Source organism: Oncorhynchus kisutch, linkage group LG16 (assembly GCF_002021735.2).
Source record: "Oncorhynchus kisutch isolate 150728-3 linkage group LG16, Okis_V2, whole genome shotgun sequence".
In the NCBI taxonomy this organism is placed as follows: domain Eukaryota; kingdom Metazoa; phylum Chordata; class Actinopteri; order Salmoniformes; family Salmonidae; genus Oncorhynchus; species Oncorhynchus kisutch.
The window spans coordinates 3,068,075-3,083,809 of record NC_034189.2 but is presented as its reverse complement, the minus strand read 5'-3'; the positions used below and the strand labels follow the sequence as shown (position 1 = coordinate 3,083,809).

Below are 15,735 nucleotides of genomic sequence, written 5' to 3'. Positions count from 1 at the left end.
AGCGGAGCCAAACGAACGACTCTTTCAGTTGAGCGGAGCCAAACGAACGACTCTTTCAGTTGAGCGGAGCCAAACGAACGACTCTTAATTGAACGGCTCACAGAACAGACTCAGACTCGCTTGTTAACTTGGTCCTGGACAAACCTGTAACACACTGTGGATCCACTGAAGAGCATTCATTGGCTTATCTCTGCACACACAGGTCTTGAAGGAGAGTTTGGCCATTTTATTCAGTTTCTCCCCCCCCCCCTCCCTCCCTCCCTCCCTCCCTCCCTCCCTCCCTCCCTCCCTCCCTCCCTCCCCTCCCCTCAAAATGAACATTATATTACAACAATCAAGTTACGACAACTTTAAATATGATTAAAAAGAATGAAAACAGAACCAACATATTTCAGTAACATGGATTACAGTTGATGCGACGTTATATTCATCATTTTACTGAACCAACAAACAGCCGGATCGGTTTCTGCTCCTTACGGAAATCGTCTTTAGTTTGGAGTTAGCAAGACCACAGCCAGATCTGGGATCAGGCTAGTGGGCTTGACAATGACAACAATGGAGTTAGCAAAAGCACAAACAGACCTGGGATCAGGCTAACAAAATATTTGCATAAATGTTTAAACACGTTATCGTCATGACATCAATATTTGGTCGTTGGGTTCGCTCACAGTGGGGTGTCTGAAATGGCACCCTATAGGCACCCTATACAGAGTGCACAGGGAATACACTGCCAATTCTGACGTTCCAATCTCTGACCCAATACACAACGCATCAGTCTCAAATGATGCCCTATCCCCTACGCAGTGCACCCCTGTCCCCTACGCAGTGCACCCCTGTCCCCTACGCAGTGCACCCCTGTCCCCTACGCAGTGCACCCCTGTCCCCTACGCAGTGCACCCCTGTCCCCTACGCAGTGCACCCCTGTCCCCTACGCAGTGCACCCCTGTCCCCTACGCAGTGCACCCCTATCCCCTACGCAGTGCACCCCTGTCCCCTACGCAGTGCACCCCTATCCCCTACGCAGTGCACCCCTATCCCCTACGCAGTGCACCCCTATCCCCTACACAGTGCACCCCTATCCCCTACACAGTGCACCCCTATCCCCTACACAGTGCACCCCTATCCCCTACACAGTGCACCCCTATCCCCTACGCAGTGCACCCCTATCCCCTACGCAGTGCACCCCTATCCCCTACGCAGTGCACCCCTATCCCCTACGCAGTGCACCCCTATCCCCTACGCAGGTGTGTTAGCCTGTAGCATCCGTGCTGAAGAACACCAGAGGTAGTAATGACCGAGCCTTCAGGAAGGTTTCTTTCATTACAAGCTACAGCCTGTGATCTGTGACCAGAGGGATGGATAGAAAATGGATCCCCCTCTACCATGGGGTTATTGACCATGGGGTTGTTGTTACCACGAGGAGGGCAGAGACAGGCCCTCTACTGGTCTCTGTTCCCATCTCCCTCTACCATAGAGTATCTCTCACAGGGGTTAATGTTACACCATGCAGAGGGCAGAGAGACGGGCCAGGAGAACACACAGGGAACGGTTGCCATGACGTTACGCTCCAGGAAGTCAAACACAGGGTTCCACCAGGTCCTTGACAGGTAGTTGTTAGAAGCCCCGCGCAGAGCCTGAACACAAAATGTAAAGAAAAGGTTTAGAATTGTTGTTTTGTTTTGTTAAACCTATAAATATACATATTGAGGGGTTTATTTAGAAAAGGACAATCGTATAATAAGCCATTGGATTCCTAGAGACCGATATGAACTCTGACCTTTCTGATTTACCAGAGTCTGAACATAAGCCATTGGATTCCTAGAGAACGATATGAACTCTGACCTTTCTGATTTACCAGAGTCTGAACATAAGCCATTGGATTCCTAGAGACCGATATGAACTCTGACCTTTCTGATTTACCTGAGTCTGAACATAAGCCATTGGATTCCTAGAGACCGATATGAACTCTGACCTTTCTGATTTACCAGAGTCTGAACATAAGCCATTGGATTCCTAGAGACCGATATGAACTCTGACCTTTCTGATTTACCAGAGTCTGAACATAAGCCATTGGATTCCTAGAGAACGATATGAACTCTGACCTTTCTGATTTACCAGAGTCTGAACATAAGCCATTGGATTCCTAGAGGCCGATATGAACTCTGACCTTTCTGATTTACCAGAGTCTGAACATAAGCCATTGGATTCCTAGAGACCGATATGAACTCTGACCTTTCTGATTTACCAGAGTCTGAACATAAGCCATTGGATTCCTAGAGACCCGATGTAAATCAGAAAGCTCAGAGTTAGAGTCTGAACTAAAGAGAACGCTTTGAAATCAGTTGAGGCTGTTGTGTGACGTAACTATCTATATTCACACAGCAACCATCATTACTAGACATTATGGTTGAGATATATATACACACGCATGTATGTATGTATACACACATATATATATCCTGTGTGTGTGTGTGTATATATATATATATTTTGACCAAATACTTAAATTTCCACCATAATTTGCTAATAAATTCATTAAAATCCTACCATTTTTTTCTCATTTTGTCTGTCATAGTTGAAGTGTACCTATGATGAAAATTACAGGCCTCTCTCATCTTTTTAATTGGGAGAACTTGCACAATTGGTGGCTGACTAAATACTTTTTTGCCCCACTGTATATCCTACCTGTGTATGTATGTATGTTTGTATGTATATACACTGCTCAAAAAAATAAATGGAACACTAAAATAACACATCCTAGATCTGAATGAATGAAATACTCTTATTAAATACTTATTTCTTTACATAGTTGAATGTGCTGACAACAAAATCACACAAGAATTATCAATGGAAATCAAATTTATCAACCCATGGAGGTCTGGATTTGGAGTCACACTCAAAATTAAAGTGGAAAACCACACTACAGGCTGATCCAACTTTGATGTAATGTCCTTAAAACAAGTCAAAATGAGGCTCAGTAGTGTGTGTGGCCTCCACGTGCCTGTATGACCTCCCTACAACGCCTTGGCATGCTCCTGATGAGGTGGCGGATGGTCTCCTGAGGGATCTCCTCCCAGACCTGGACTAAAGCATCCGCCAACTCCTGGACAGTCTGTGGCGTTGGTGGATGGAGCGAGACATGATGTCCCAGATGTGCTCAATTGGATTCAGGTCTGGGGAACGGGCGGGCCAGTCCATAGCATCAATGCCTTCCTCTTGCAGGAACTGCTGACACACTACAGCCACATGAGGTCTAGCATTGTCTTGCATTAGGAGGAACCCAGGGCCAACCGCACCAGCATATGGTCTCACAAGGGGTCTGAGGATCTCATCTCGGTACCTAATGGCAGTCAGGCTACCTCTGGCGAGCACATGGAGAGTTGTGCGGCCCCCCAATGAAATGCCACCCCACACCATGACTGACCCACCGCCAAACCGGTCATGCTGGAGGATGTTGCAGGCAGCAGAACGTTCTCCACGGCGTCTCCAGACTCTGTCACGTCTGTCACGTGCTCAGTGTGAACCTGCTTTCATCTGAGAAGAGCACAGTGCGCCAGTGGCGTATTTGCCAATCTTGGTGTTCTCTGGCAAATGCCAAACGTCCTGCACGGTGTTGGGCTGTAAGCACAACCCCCACCTGTGGACGTCGGGACCTCATACCACCCTCATGGAGTCTGTTTCTGACCATTTGAGCAGATACATGCACATTTGTGGCCTGCTGGAGGTCATTTTGCAGGGCTCTGGCAGTGCTCCTCCTGCTCCTCCTTGCACAAAGGCGGAGGTAGAGGTCCTGCTGCTGGGTTGTTGCCCTCCTACAGCCTCCTCCATGTCTCCTGATGTACTGGCCTGTCTCCTGGTAGCGCCTCCATGCTCTGGACACTACGCTGACAGACACAGCAAACCTTCTTGCCACAACTCGCATTGATGTCCCATCCTGGATGAGCTGCACTACCTGAGCCACTTGTGTTGTTTGTAGACTCTGTCTCATGCTACCACTAGAGTGAAAGCACCGCCAGCATTCAAAATTGACCAAAACATCAGCCAGGAAGCATAGGAACTGAGAAGTGGTCTGTGGTCACCACCTGCAGAACCACTCCTTTATTGGGGGTGTCTTACTAATTGCCCATAATTTCCACCTACTGTCTATTCCATTTGCACAACAGCACGTGACATTTATTGTCAATCAGTGTTGCTTCCTAAGTGGACAGTGTGATTGACTTAGAGTTACATTGTGTTGGTTAAGTGTTCCCTTTGTTTTTCTGAGCAGTGTGATATGTATATATCCTACCTGTGTGTGTATATATGGGGTGGCAGGGTAGCCTAGTGGTTAGAGTGTTGGACACCAATTTTTTCCCCCCAAAACAGTCCTTTCCCCAATGCAAGTTCAAACCCCCGAGCTGACAAGGTACAAATCTGTCGTTCTGCCCCTGAACAGGCAGTTAACCCACTGTTCCTAGGCCGTCATTGAAAATAAGAATTTGTTCTTAACGGACTTGCCTGGTTAAATAAAGGTAAAATAAAATAAAATAAAAAAAATAAAAAAAAATATATATATATACACATCTCTTACCTGTGTGTTGGCCATGGTGTGATACCACCAGAAGAGGCGTGACGTAACAAAGTAGGCGAAGACAACATCAATGCTGTAATGCTCATGACCAATCAGGATACAGACCACGCCCACAACACTGAGCAACCAGCACAACCACACGTACCACCACATCTTCTTGGGGGAGTCTGAGGAGGTAAACAAATAAACATAGTTACAACACAACCTCATGTGTCAAATTGTCTTTGCCCCCAATTTTTTCCCCCCAAAACAGTCCTTTCCCCAATTCAAAATACACTTTTCAGATCCTCACAGGACTGGTAAATATACTACATTATCATAAGTATGTGGACACCTGCTCATCAAACATTCCAAAATCATGGGCTTTAATATGGAGTTGGTCCCCCTTTGCTGCTATAACAGTCTCCACTCTTCTGGGAAGGCTTTCCACTAGATGTAGGAACATTGCTGCTATAACAGCCTCCACTCTTCTGGGAAGGCTTTCCACTAGATGTTGGAACATTGCTGCTATAACAGCCTCCACTCTTCTGGGAAGGCTTTCCACTAGATGTTGTAACATTGCTGCTATAACAGCCTCCACTCTTCTGGGAAGGCTTTCCACTAGATGTTGGAACATTGCTGCTATAACAGCCTCCACTCTTCTGGGAAGGCTTTCCACTAGATGTTGGAACATTGCTGCTATAACAGCCTCCACTCTTCTGGGAAGGCTTTCCACTAGATGTTGGAACATTTTTGTGGGGACTTGCTTCCATTCAGCAGGCAAGTCAAGTTCTTCCACACTGATCTCAACAAACCATTACTGTATGGACCTCACTTTGTGACCAGGGGTATTGTTATACTGAAACAGGAAAGGACCTTCCCCAAACTGTTGCCACAAAGTTGGAAGAACAGAATCATCTAGAACGGTCCCAGGTTAGAGAGGCCCCCCGACCCGGTCCCAGGTTAGAGAGGCCCCCCGACCCGGTCCCAGGTTAGAGAGGCCCCCCGACCCGGTCCCAGGTTAGAGAGGCCCCCCGACCCGGTCCCAGGTTAGAGAGGCCCCCCGACCCGGTCCCAGGTTAGAGAGGCCCCCCGACCCGGTCCCAGGTTAGAGAGGCCCCCGACCCGGTCCCACTAGAGGGGTGGCCTCCTTCCTGTAACACTTCTCTATTTCCTTAATAAAATAAGAATCTCATTTCTTACACTAAATAAACAGGTATGTCATTGTGAGGGTTACAGAGAGTGTGTGTGTGTATGTGTACGTACACTCTTGGATAAACAGGTACGCCAGTGTGAGTGTTACAGTGTGTCCACTGTAAAGGAAGTCTCCACACATGAGGTGACCCCCGGTGATTGACAGGCCTCCTCCACTGATCAGACCCAGGATACGCCACACCATCCCTTCAGAGTCACCATAAAGCTAGGAGGGGGAGGGGGGGGGTAGAGTTTTAGTTAACAATGGACTGATCCTGGCTTAATCAACATACTGCAATGGACCGATCCTGGCTTAATTAACATATTGCAATGGACCGATCCTGGCTTAATTAACATACTGCAATGGACTGATCCTGGCTTAATTAACATACTGCAATGGACCGATCCTGGCTTAATTAACATACTGCAATGGACTGATCCTGGCTTAATCAACATACTGCAATGGACCGATCCTGGCTTAATCAACATACTGCAATGGACCGATCCTGGCTTAATTAACATACTGCAATGGACCGATCCTGGCTTAATTAACATACTGCAATGGACCGATCCTGGCTTAATTAACATACTGCAATGGACCGATCCTGGCTTAAATAACATACTGCAATGGACCGATCCTGGCTTAATTAACATACTGCAATGGACCGATCCTGGCTTAATTAACATACTGCAATGGACCGATCCTGGCTTAATTAACATACTGCAATGGACCGATCCTGGCTTAATTAACATACTGCAATGGACTGATCCTGGCTTAATTAACATACTGCAATGGACTGATCCTGGCTTAATTAACATACTGCAATGGACTGATCCTGGCTTAATTAACATACTGCAATGGACTGATCCTGGCTTAATTAACATACTGCAATGGACTGATCCTGGCTTAATTAACATACTGCAATGGACTGATCCTGGCTTAATTAACATACTGCAATGGACTGATCCTGGCTTAATTAACATACTGCAATGGACTGATCCTGGCTTAATTAACATACTGCAATGGACTGATCCTGGCTTAATTAACATACTGCAATGGACTGATCCTGGCTTAATTAACATACTGCAATGGACTGATCCTGGCGTATTCGATGCATAATTTCTACAATGTTCCTGGTAATAGTGAAACCATTGGGAGCCACAGTGTTTGTGTGTGTGTCCCCAATGACATATATAAACCTTGAATTGCTGATGCTATGTATTGGCCAAATAGAGCCCCACAGTGGAGGTGTCATAATACCCATAAAACCTAGCGGTCAAATAGGGAAATATTTCCAATCGTTTTTTCCTCCATTCAATTTTCCCCCATAGGGGATTTTAGAAAACCTTAAAATAAGGGCTGTGTTTCATGTAGGTCTACCCTGACGGGGCGTTTTGATAACCGAGTAAAAAAGGTGACCATTTCCCCGTTTGACCGCTAGGTTTCATGGGTATTATGACTCATAATGTGGTATTCAATGAGAGGCGTTGAAGCCACCGGTCAGCCAAATTGGCCCTACCCAGCAGGAGCCAATAGGAATGAATGGAATTCTACAGTATTTCAGTTAAAAGTTTCAAGGACAACATTAAATGTATTTTATTATTATTTGTTGTTGTTGTTGTTGTTGTTGTTGTGGGAACAATAACATTAGTGCTTTCTAAAATTAAAGGAAAATGTTATATATGTATGTATGTTTATCTCGCAATCAAATTTTTCAGCATGATAATGGCCCCATGTCGCAAGGATCTGTACACAATTCCTGGAAGCTGAAAATGTCCCAGTTCTTCAATGTCACCCATTGAGCATGTTTGGGATGCTCTGGATCGACGTGTACGACAGCGTGTTCCAGTTCCCACCAATATCCAGCAACTTCGCACAGCCATTGAAGAGGAGTGGGACAACATTCCACAGGCCACAATCAACAGCCTGATCAACTCTATGTGAAGGAGATGTGTCACACTGCATGAGGCAAATGGTCACACCAGATACTGACTGGTGTTCTGATCCACGCCAGATACTGACTGGTGTTCTGATGCACGCCAGATACTGACTGGTGTTCTGATCCACGCCAGATACTGACTGGTGTTCTGATCCACGCCAGATACTGACTGGTGTTCTGATCCACGCCAGATACTGACTGGTGTTCTGATCCACGCCAGATACTGACTGGTGTTCTGATCCACGCCAGATACTGACTGGTGTTCTGATCCACGCCAGATACTGACTGGTGTTCTGATCCACGCCAGATACTGACTGGTGTTCTGATCCACGCCAGATACTGACTGGTGTTCTGATCCACGCCAGATACTGACTGGTGTTCTGATCCACGCCAGATACTGACTGGTGTTCTGATCCACGCCAGATACTGACTGGTTTTCTGATCCACGCCAGATACTGACTGGTGTTCTGATCCACGCCAGATACTGACTGGTGTTCTGATCCACGCCAGATACTGACTGGTGTTCTGATCCACGCCAGATACTGACTGGTGTTCTGATCCACGCCAGATACTGACTGGTGTTCTGATCCACGCCAGATACTGACTGGTGTTCTGATCCACACCAGATACTGACTGGTGTTCTGATCCACACCAGATACTGACTGGTGTTCTGATCCACACCAGATACTGACTGGTTTTCTGATCCACACCAGATACTGACTGGTGTTCTGATCCACGCCAGATACTGACTGGTGTTCTGATCCACACCCCTACCTTTATTTTAAAGGTATCTGTGACCAACAGATGTATATCTGTATTCCCAGTCATGTGAAATCCATAGATTAGGACCTAATTAAGTTATTAAACTGACTGATTTCCTATTATGAACTATAACTCAGTAAAATCTTTGAAATTGCATATTGTTTGTTCACTATAAATGCATTTCTGTAGATTCCAAAATATATTTTACAAAATGGTGTCAGTCATCTAGTCTCTATGTGAATCATGAATCCTCATTTGGTTCCTGCCTTTCTAGGGAGTTTTTCCTAGCCACCCCTCGGAGCCTGGTTCCTCTCTAGGTTTCTTCCTAGGTTTTGGCCTTTCTAGGGAGTTTTTCCTAGCCACCCCTCGGAGCCTGGTTCCTCTCTAGGTTTCTTCCTAGGTTTTGGCCTTTCTAGGGAGTTTTTCCTAGCCACTGTGCTTCTACACCTGCATTGCTTGCTGTTTGGGGTTTTAGGCTGGGTTTCTGTACAGCACTTTGAGAGACCAGCTGATGTAAGAAGGGCTTTATAAATACATTTGATGATCATTGTGTACCTTGGGAGCGCAGGTGAAGTGTTTTCCAGGGACAGGTAGCGTGGTGACGTACATGGTGACACAACGGTACATGTACAACGTCCCAATCATGAAGAAACACCTCCGACCGATGATGGACCTGGAGGGAGAAGTTACCACAATTAGAACAGCAGCCTACACCAATAGCCTTGCAGCCTACACCAATAGCCTTGCAGCCTACACCAATAGCCTTGCAGTCTACACCAATAGCCTTGCAGTCTACACCAATAGCCTTGCAGCCTACACCAATAGCCTTGCAGCCTACACCAATAGCCTTGCAGCCTACACCAATAGCCTTGCAGCCTACACCAATAGCCTTGCAGCCTACACCAATAGCCTTGCAGCCTACACCAATAGCCTTGCAGCCTACACCAATAGCCTTGCAGCCTACACCAATAGCCTTGCAGCCTACACCAATAGCCTTGCAGTCTACACCAATAGCCTTGCAGTCTACACCAATAGCCTTGCAGCCTACACCAATAGCCTTGCAGTCTACACCAATAGCCTTGCAGCCTACACCAATAGCCTTGCAGCCTACACCAATAGCCTTGCAGCCTACACCAATAGTCCAAAAACACAGTTCGGTCACAGTGGTTATAAAGTATACAGACATAATATAACATTTAAAAATGTCTCTCTATTCCTTTGAAAAACGTTTGTAATATTTAAGGTCTATTGTTTATTTATTTATTTTCCCCACTTTGCTTTTGTCAATGTAAACATGCCAATAAAGTTATTTGAATTGAAAAGAAAGTACTTGTGTTTGAGGAACAGCCACTGTATGAACCAGAGTCCCACCAACACCATCCCGTTGACTTCGGTGACCGTAAACGCCCACGGTACACGGTCCACATAGTCGAAGAACTTATCCGGTAACGGGGGACTGACCGATTTATCCGGTACCCGTTCGTGTACGACGGTGATGATGACGGTGGTCAGGATGAGGTTGAATAACGCGTACACAAACGCCACCCCTGTTTTCCACCATTCCCGCGGCAACCGGTTGCCTCGGCCTTCCGGTACCGAAATCTTGACGTAGTCACTGTGTTTCCGGAGACCGTTGCTAAGCGACCGGATCAGTCTGCTGGATTTGGTCTGTCGGTCGTCCTGGTTATGCTTGGACTTAGTGTTAGGGATGTGGTCCGTTATCGTTGATGACGAAGGGTTGCCGCGAGGGTTGCCGTTGGAGACGATGTGAGGAAGTGGTGGCGGCGGCTGCGACTCCATTGTCACAGAGACCTCAAAGTGGGAGTGGCCTCCAGTCGGTCTCGCCTCGTCTTCGTGCATCAGTTCTGGGGTGGCTATTTTGAGACGCTCAACCAGCCAATCAGCAGGCTCCAAACATGTCCTTTAACCAATCAGCAGTCTCCAAAAACAAATATATAATCCAGAAACTTCCAGCAAGGTGTGACCTCCGACCTCCGATAATGTTTGGTGGGTTAGAGGTACCTGATCAATGTGATCAATAATCCTATCAGCTCTAGTCTGGTCAAATCAATCAGCTCTGAGGTCATCAACAATGTCAGAGACCTTTGGAAACACCTGGAAAACACAAATACACCAGACATCAGAAACAGGAGACGAGAACCTGTTTTCTACCCGATCAATTAAAAGGAACTGAAATGTACAAAAAGAGGAGGAAGGGGTGAAAACCTGTTTCACAGGCAATAGCTCAGGAGGCTGGTGAGGACGGGCTCGTGGTAAAGGCTGGAGCGGAGTCAGTGGAATGGGATCAAACACATGGTTTCCATGATATCAAACACATGGTTTCCATGATATCAAACACATGGTTTCCATGATTTGATGCCGTTCCATTGGCTCCGTTCCAGACGTTATAATGAGCCGTCCTCCCCTCAGCAGCCTCCACTGACACACAGAAAGACAGGCTGTTTTCAGAGCTCTCGGGGGCAGTTTCCCAGACACATTTTAAGCCTAGTTCTAGGATTTTGAAAAGCATTCTTAATGCCCCTTATTTAAAATGCTTTTTAGTCCAGGACTGGACTTTGATCTGTGTCTGGGGAAACCAGCCCTCAGTGGTCAGAGTGGACAGGCAGGTAACAAGGTGTGTTCTCTTCTACCTGCACTTTCTGTACAGTCACACTCAGTCAACACAGGTGAGAGATGTTCCGATCCTACCTGTAGGAATGTTGGTTTTGACTCAGAGTAACCAGAGTGAGAAAGAGCCACACCTTAAAACCTCACACACACACACACACATTCCTCACTCGTTAAACCACAGGTGATTTCACACACACACCTCTGTGTGCTTTAATAGTCTTGTTGAAGCAGAACAATGAGAAGTTCAGACTGCTACAACAACTGGCAGGAGGGAGGGAGGGGTGGAGGGAGGGGTGGAGGGGCTATTCATAGAATGTGAATCACAATGCAATCCTCTAAAACAATTACATTACCTAGGTAACTAAACAATAACGTTACGTAACACACACAGTGTTGGAGAAAAGTGTATTGAGTGAGTGAGTGAGTGTACTCATGCTACAAATCCTCTTTCTCCATATCATATCTGGCCTGCGTGTTAATGTGTGACTGACCCCCCCTCTAACCGTCTGTCTTTCTCCCATGCCTCTACTCTAAACCGTCTTTCTCCCATGCCTCTACTCTAAACCGTCTTTCTCCCATGCCTCTACTCTAAACCGTCTTTCTCCCATGCCTCTACTCTAAACCGTCTTTCTCCCATGCCTCTACTCTAAACCGTCTTTCTCCCATGCCTCTACTCTAAACCGTCTTTCTCCCATGCCTCTACTCTAAACCGTCTTTCTCCCATGCCTCTACTCTAAACCGTCTTTCTCCCATGCCTCTACTCTAAACCGTCTTTCTCCCATGCCTCTACTCTAAACCGTCTTTCTCCCATGCCTCTACTCTAAACTGTCTTTCTCCCATGCCTCTACTCTAAACTGTCTTTCTCCCATGCCTCTACTCTAAACTGTCTTTCTCCCATGCCTCTACTCTAAACTGTCTTTCTCCCATGCCTCTACTCTAAACTGTCTATATCTCATTACTCTTGTATAGGGTTGCAAAGGGTCAGAAACTTTCGAGTTTTCAATTCTAGGTCTTCTAACATATTTTTGTTAAACTATCCCCAATTCAATGGAAGTGCAACCCTCTGCATGCACAGTGCATTCCTCCATCACATTGTACAGCTGATATATGAAGCATAAAGCAGTTAGATTAGGCAGTGAACGTGAACCCTGTAAGAGTCCTGGATCTAGTTGTCAGACAAGTCCCCAAGTTGGCCCTCTGTTGTTGTCTGTATCCCTAGTGATATTGATAATCTTGTCTGTATCCCTAGTGATATTGGCCCTCTTGTTGTTGTCTGGATCCCTAGTGATATTGGCCCTCTTGTTGTTGTCTGGATTTATTTGATTTATTTCACCTTTATTTAACCAGGTAGGCTAGTTGAGAACAAGTTCTCATTTGCAACTGCGACCTGGCCAAGATAAAGCATAGCAGTGTGAGCATACAACAAAGAGTTACACATGGAGTAAACAATTAACAAGTCAATAACACATTAGAAAACAAAGGGGGGGTCTATATACAATGTGTGCAAAAGGCATGAGGAGGTAGACAATCCCCTGATATTGGCCCTCTTGTTGTTGTCTGGATCCCTAGTGATATTGGCCCTCTTGTTGTTGTCTGTATCCCTAGTGATATTGGCCCTCTTGTTGTTGTCTGGATCCCTAGTGATATTGGCCCTCTTGTTGTTGTCTGTATCCCTAGTGATATTGGCCCTCTTGTTGTTGTCTGGATCCCTAGTGATATTGGCCCTCTTGTTGTTGTCTGGATCCCTAGTGATATTGGCCCTCTTGTTGTTGTCTGGATCCCTAGTGATATTGGCCCTCTTGTTGTTGTCTGGATCCCTAGTGATATTGGCCCTCTTGTTGTTGTCTGGATCCCTAGTGATATTGGCCCTCTTGTTGTTGTCTGGATCCCTAGTGATATTGGCCCTCTTGTTGTTGTCTGGATCCCTAGTGATATTGGCCCTCTTGTTGTTGTCTGGATCCCTAGTGATATTGGCCCTCTTGTTGTTGTCTGGATCCCTAGTGATATTGGCCCTCTTGTTGTTGTCTGGATCCCTAGTGATATTGGCCCTCTTGTTGTTGTCTGGATCCCTAGTGATATTGGCCCTCTTGTTGTTGTCTGGATCCCTAGTGATATTGGCCCTCTTGTTGCTGTCTGGATCCCTAGTGATATTGGCCCTCTTGTTGTTGTCTGGATCCCTAGTGATATTGGCCCTCTTGTTGTTATCTGGATCCCTAGTGATATTGGCCCTCTTGTTGTTGTCTGGATCCCTAGTGATATTGGCCCTCTTGTTGTTGTCTGAATCCCTAGTGATATTGGCCCTCTTGTTGTTGTCTGGATCCCTAGTGATATTGGCCCTCTTGTTGCTGTCTGGATCCCTAGTGATATTGGCCCTCTTGTTGTTGTCTGGATCCCTAGTGATATTGGCCCTCTTGTTGTTGTCTGGATCCCTAGTGATATTGGCCCTCTTGTTGTTGTCTGGATCCCTAGTGATATTGGCCCTCTTGTTGTTGTCTGGATCCCTAGTGATATTGGCCCTCTTGTTGTTGTCTGGATCCCTAGTGATATTGGCCCTCTTGTTGTTGTCTGGATCCCTAGTGATATTGGCCCTCTTGTTGTTGTCTGCTTGATTTACAGCATCAAGGTAAATTACTCCATATTTTCATATGGATTGGACACTACGTCTACTGTCCGGATAGACTACTGCAGCAACACCAAAGGCTCTTCCTAATAATGATTCTGGATATTATCATAGCCATGGTAAGTAAGGGTGCTGCAGCACCCCCTGAAAAATCTGAATTATTATTATTTGTTGTTGTTGAAATTATCATTATTTTTCTTCACAAAAGTAGTGCATCTAATGACAAAATCTAATGCTGACTTCAACTTGGCTTTCCATACAAACCCTATCATTAAAAAAAGAAACCTGTTTTTTTTGGTCACTTTGTGATGACAAAAACAGCAATAGTGAGATTAATGCTACCACTATTCATGGGTTTATTATGTGTGCCTGTGTTGGGCACATAGAAACATCACCAAGGATGCAATCTATATAGTCAGGCAATGTCCACATTATTCCCTCATAGTTTAGAATGTAAGAACTAGAATGCCAATTAGAATATCAATTAGAATGTCAAGAGGCCCGAGTTCCCAAGTTGGGGGGTGGATGACCATTCAAATAGTTCCCAGTTGTTTTGAACGCTCGGAATTCGGAGATTACCGAGTTCCCGGTTGTCTTGAACGCGGCATCATTCACACGCCACAGTCAAAGGGAGAGGAGTGTAAACATAACGCAAACCGGTTAGTTTAATTAAGAACCAAACAAAACAAAACCAGAGAGTTTCTATTGGATACATTCAGGTCCCTCCCCGTGGCATTCCGTTTTGCAACATAATCGGCGTAATGGAACAGGCGCAAAGTAAGCAACACTTCTCGCCGCCATCATCACAACATACGGGTATATAACAAATATTATCATTCTCACCGGGCGATAATAACATGAAGGATTTACGTAGGTGAAATATAAGTTAGGAGTCCTCTGTGTTTAAGTACTGGAAATAGTTAAGTATTTAATATTAACTGGATATTCGACCCGCAAAGCCAGTCGGAAGCAATTCACCTGTTGAAAGGTGAGCTATGGCGACCGACAACACCTACTCTAACTCTTAAAACTTTTTACCTGCGCTCTTAGGGAAACGGAACCAACAAACGTTCTCAAGTTAGGCTAATTAAACAATGTATCCCCACATAAAAAAAAACAGCTTACCTGTGTTCAGTAACGTGAAAGTTCGAAACAAGTCTGTGACCTTTTTTTGTCTTCCTCCTCTGTGTTGAGTTGTCTTCTCTTACCTTGGGCGTGTAAATCACAGCTCCCCTCCTGTCAGACAAGACACGCCCCCTTCATCAAAACACGCCCCTATAGCTTCCTATTACATTTGATCCATTTTCAAAACTATCCAGAATGTTCATTTCTATATATATATTTTTTATATAATAGCCCAATTTCATATAAAAAGGTGTCGATTAAATTTAAAGGTCTTTAAAAAAAAAATTCTGGCAGATAACTGGTTCTCCCTGCCCAAATAAGGTACACCAAGGCCACTCCCCTCTCAGTGAGTCACTTCTCGTTAAACGATCCGCCCGTTCCAGAACGTTGTTGAAGCTCGAGCTCAAATGACTCACCGTCATCATGAGGGACTGTCTTGTCCCTGACTCCGGGGCATAATATAAGTCACTCAGATCAGCTGTTTAGTTAACGTTTCACCTCAGCTCTCTAATTTAGTTTTAGATGAGGCTACCCCCGTGACTGACTGGACAACACCACGAGTCCAAATGGAACCCTATTCCCTATTATAGTGCACTACTTCTGACCAGAGCCCTATGGCACCCTATTCCCTATATAGTGCACTACTTCTGACCTGAGCCCTATGGCACCCTATTCCCTATATAGTGCACTACTTCTGACCAGAGCCCTATGGCACCCTATTCCCTATATAGTGCACTACTTCTGACCAGAGCCCTATGGCACCCTATTCCCTATATAGTGCACTACTTCTGACCAGAGCCCTATGGCACCCTATTCCCTATATAGTGCACTACTTCTGACCAGAGCCCTATGGCACCCTATTCCCTATATAGTGCACTACTTCTGACCAGAGCCCTATGGCACCCTATTCCCTA

General features: G+C 45.6%; 1 protein-coding gene across 1 annotated transcript; it reads right to left on the bottom strand.

Annotated features, from left to right (window-relative positions):
- Positions 1–334: 334 nt before the first annotated feature.
- On the bottom strand, positions 335–14,938 carry sgms2b (sphingomyelin synthase 2b). The gene is made up of 6 exons (XM_031791583.1): positions 14,822–14,938; positions 9,776–10,560; positions 9,001–9,118; positions 5,816–5,969; positions 4,571–4,737; positions 335–1,634 (listed from the first exon to the last, which is right to left on the bottom strand). Exons 2-6 carry the CDS (start codon positions 10,303–10,305, stop codon positions 1,440–1,442), a joined length of 1,164 nt encoding a protein of 387 aa, XP_031647443.1. The 5' UTR covers positions 10,306–10,560; positions 14,822–14,938; the 3' UTR covers positions 335–1,439.
- Positions 14,939–15,735: the final 797 nt, after the last annotated feature.

What these genes read in the sequence shown, in the direction of transcription:
- sgms2b (XM_031791583.1), bottom strand. Translation starts at nt 10,305, where the DNA reads ATGCACGAAGACGAGGCGAGACCGACTGGAGGCCACTCCCACTTTGAG. An exon ending in TGGCTGTTCCTCAAACACAA is followed by an intron (nt 9,119 to 9,775) that starts GTACTTTCTTTT and finishes TTCTCCCTCCAG; the next exon opens with GTCCATCATCGGTCGGAGGT. An exon ending in GTACCTGTTTATCCAAGAGT is followed by an intron (nt 4,738 to 5,815) that starts GTACGTACACAT and finishes TTACCTCCTCAG; the next exon opens with ACTCCCCCAAGAAGATGTGG.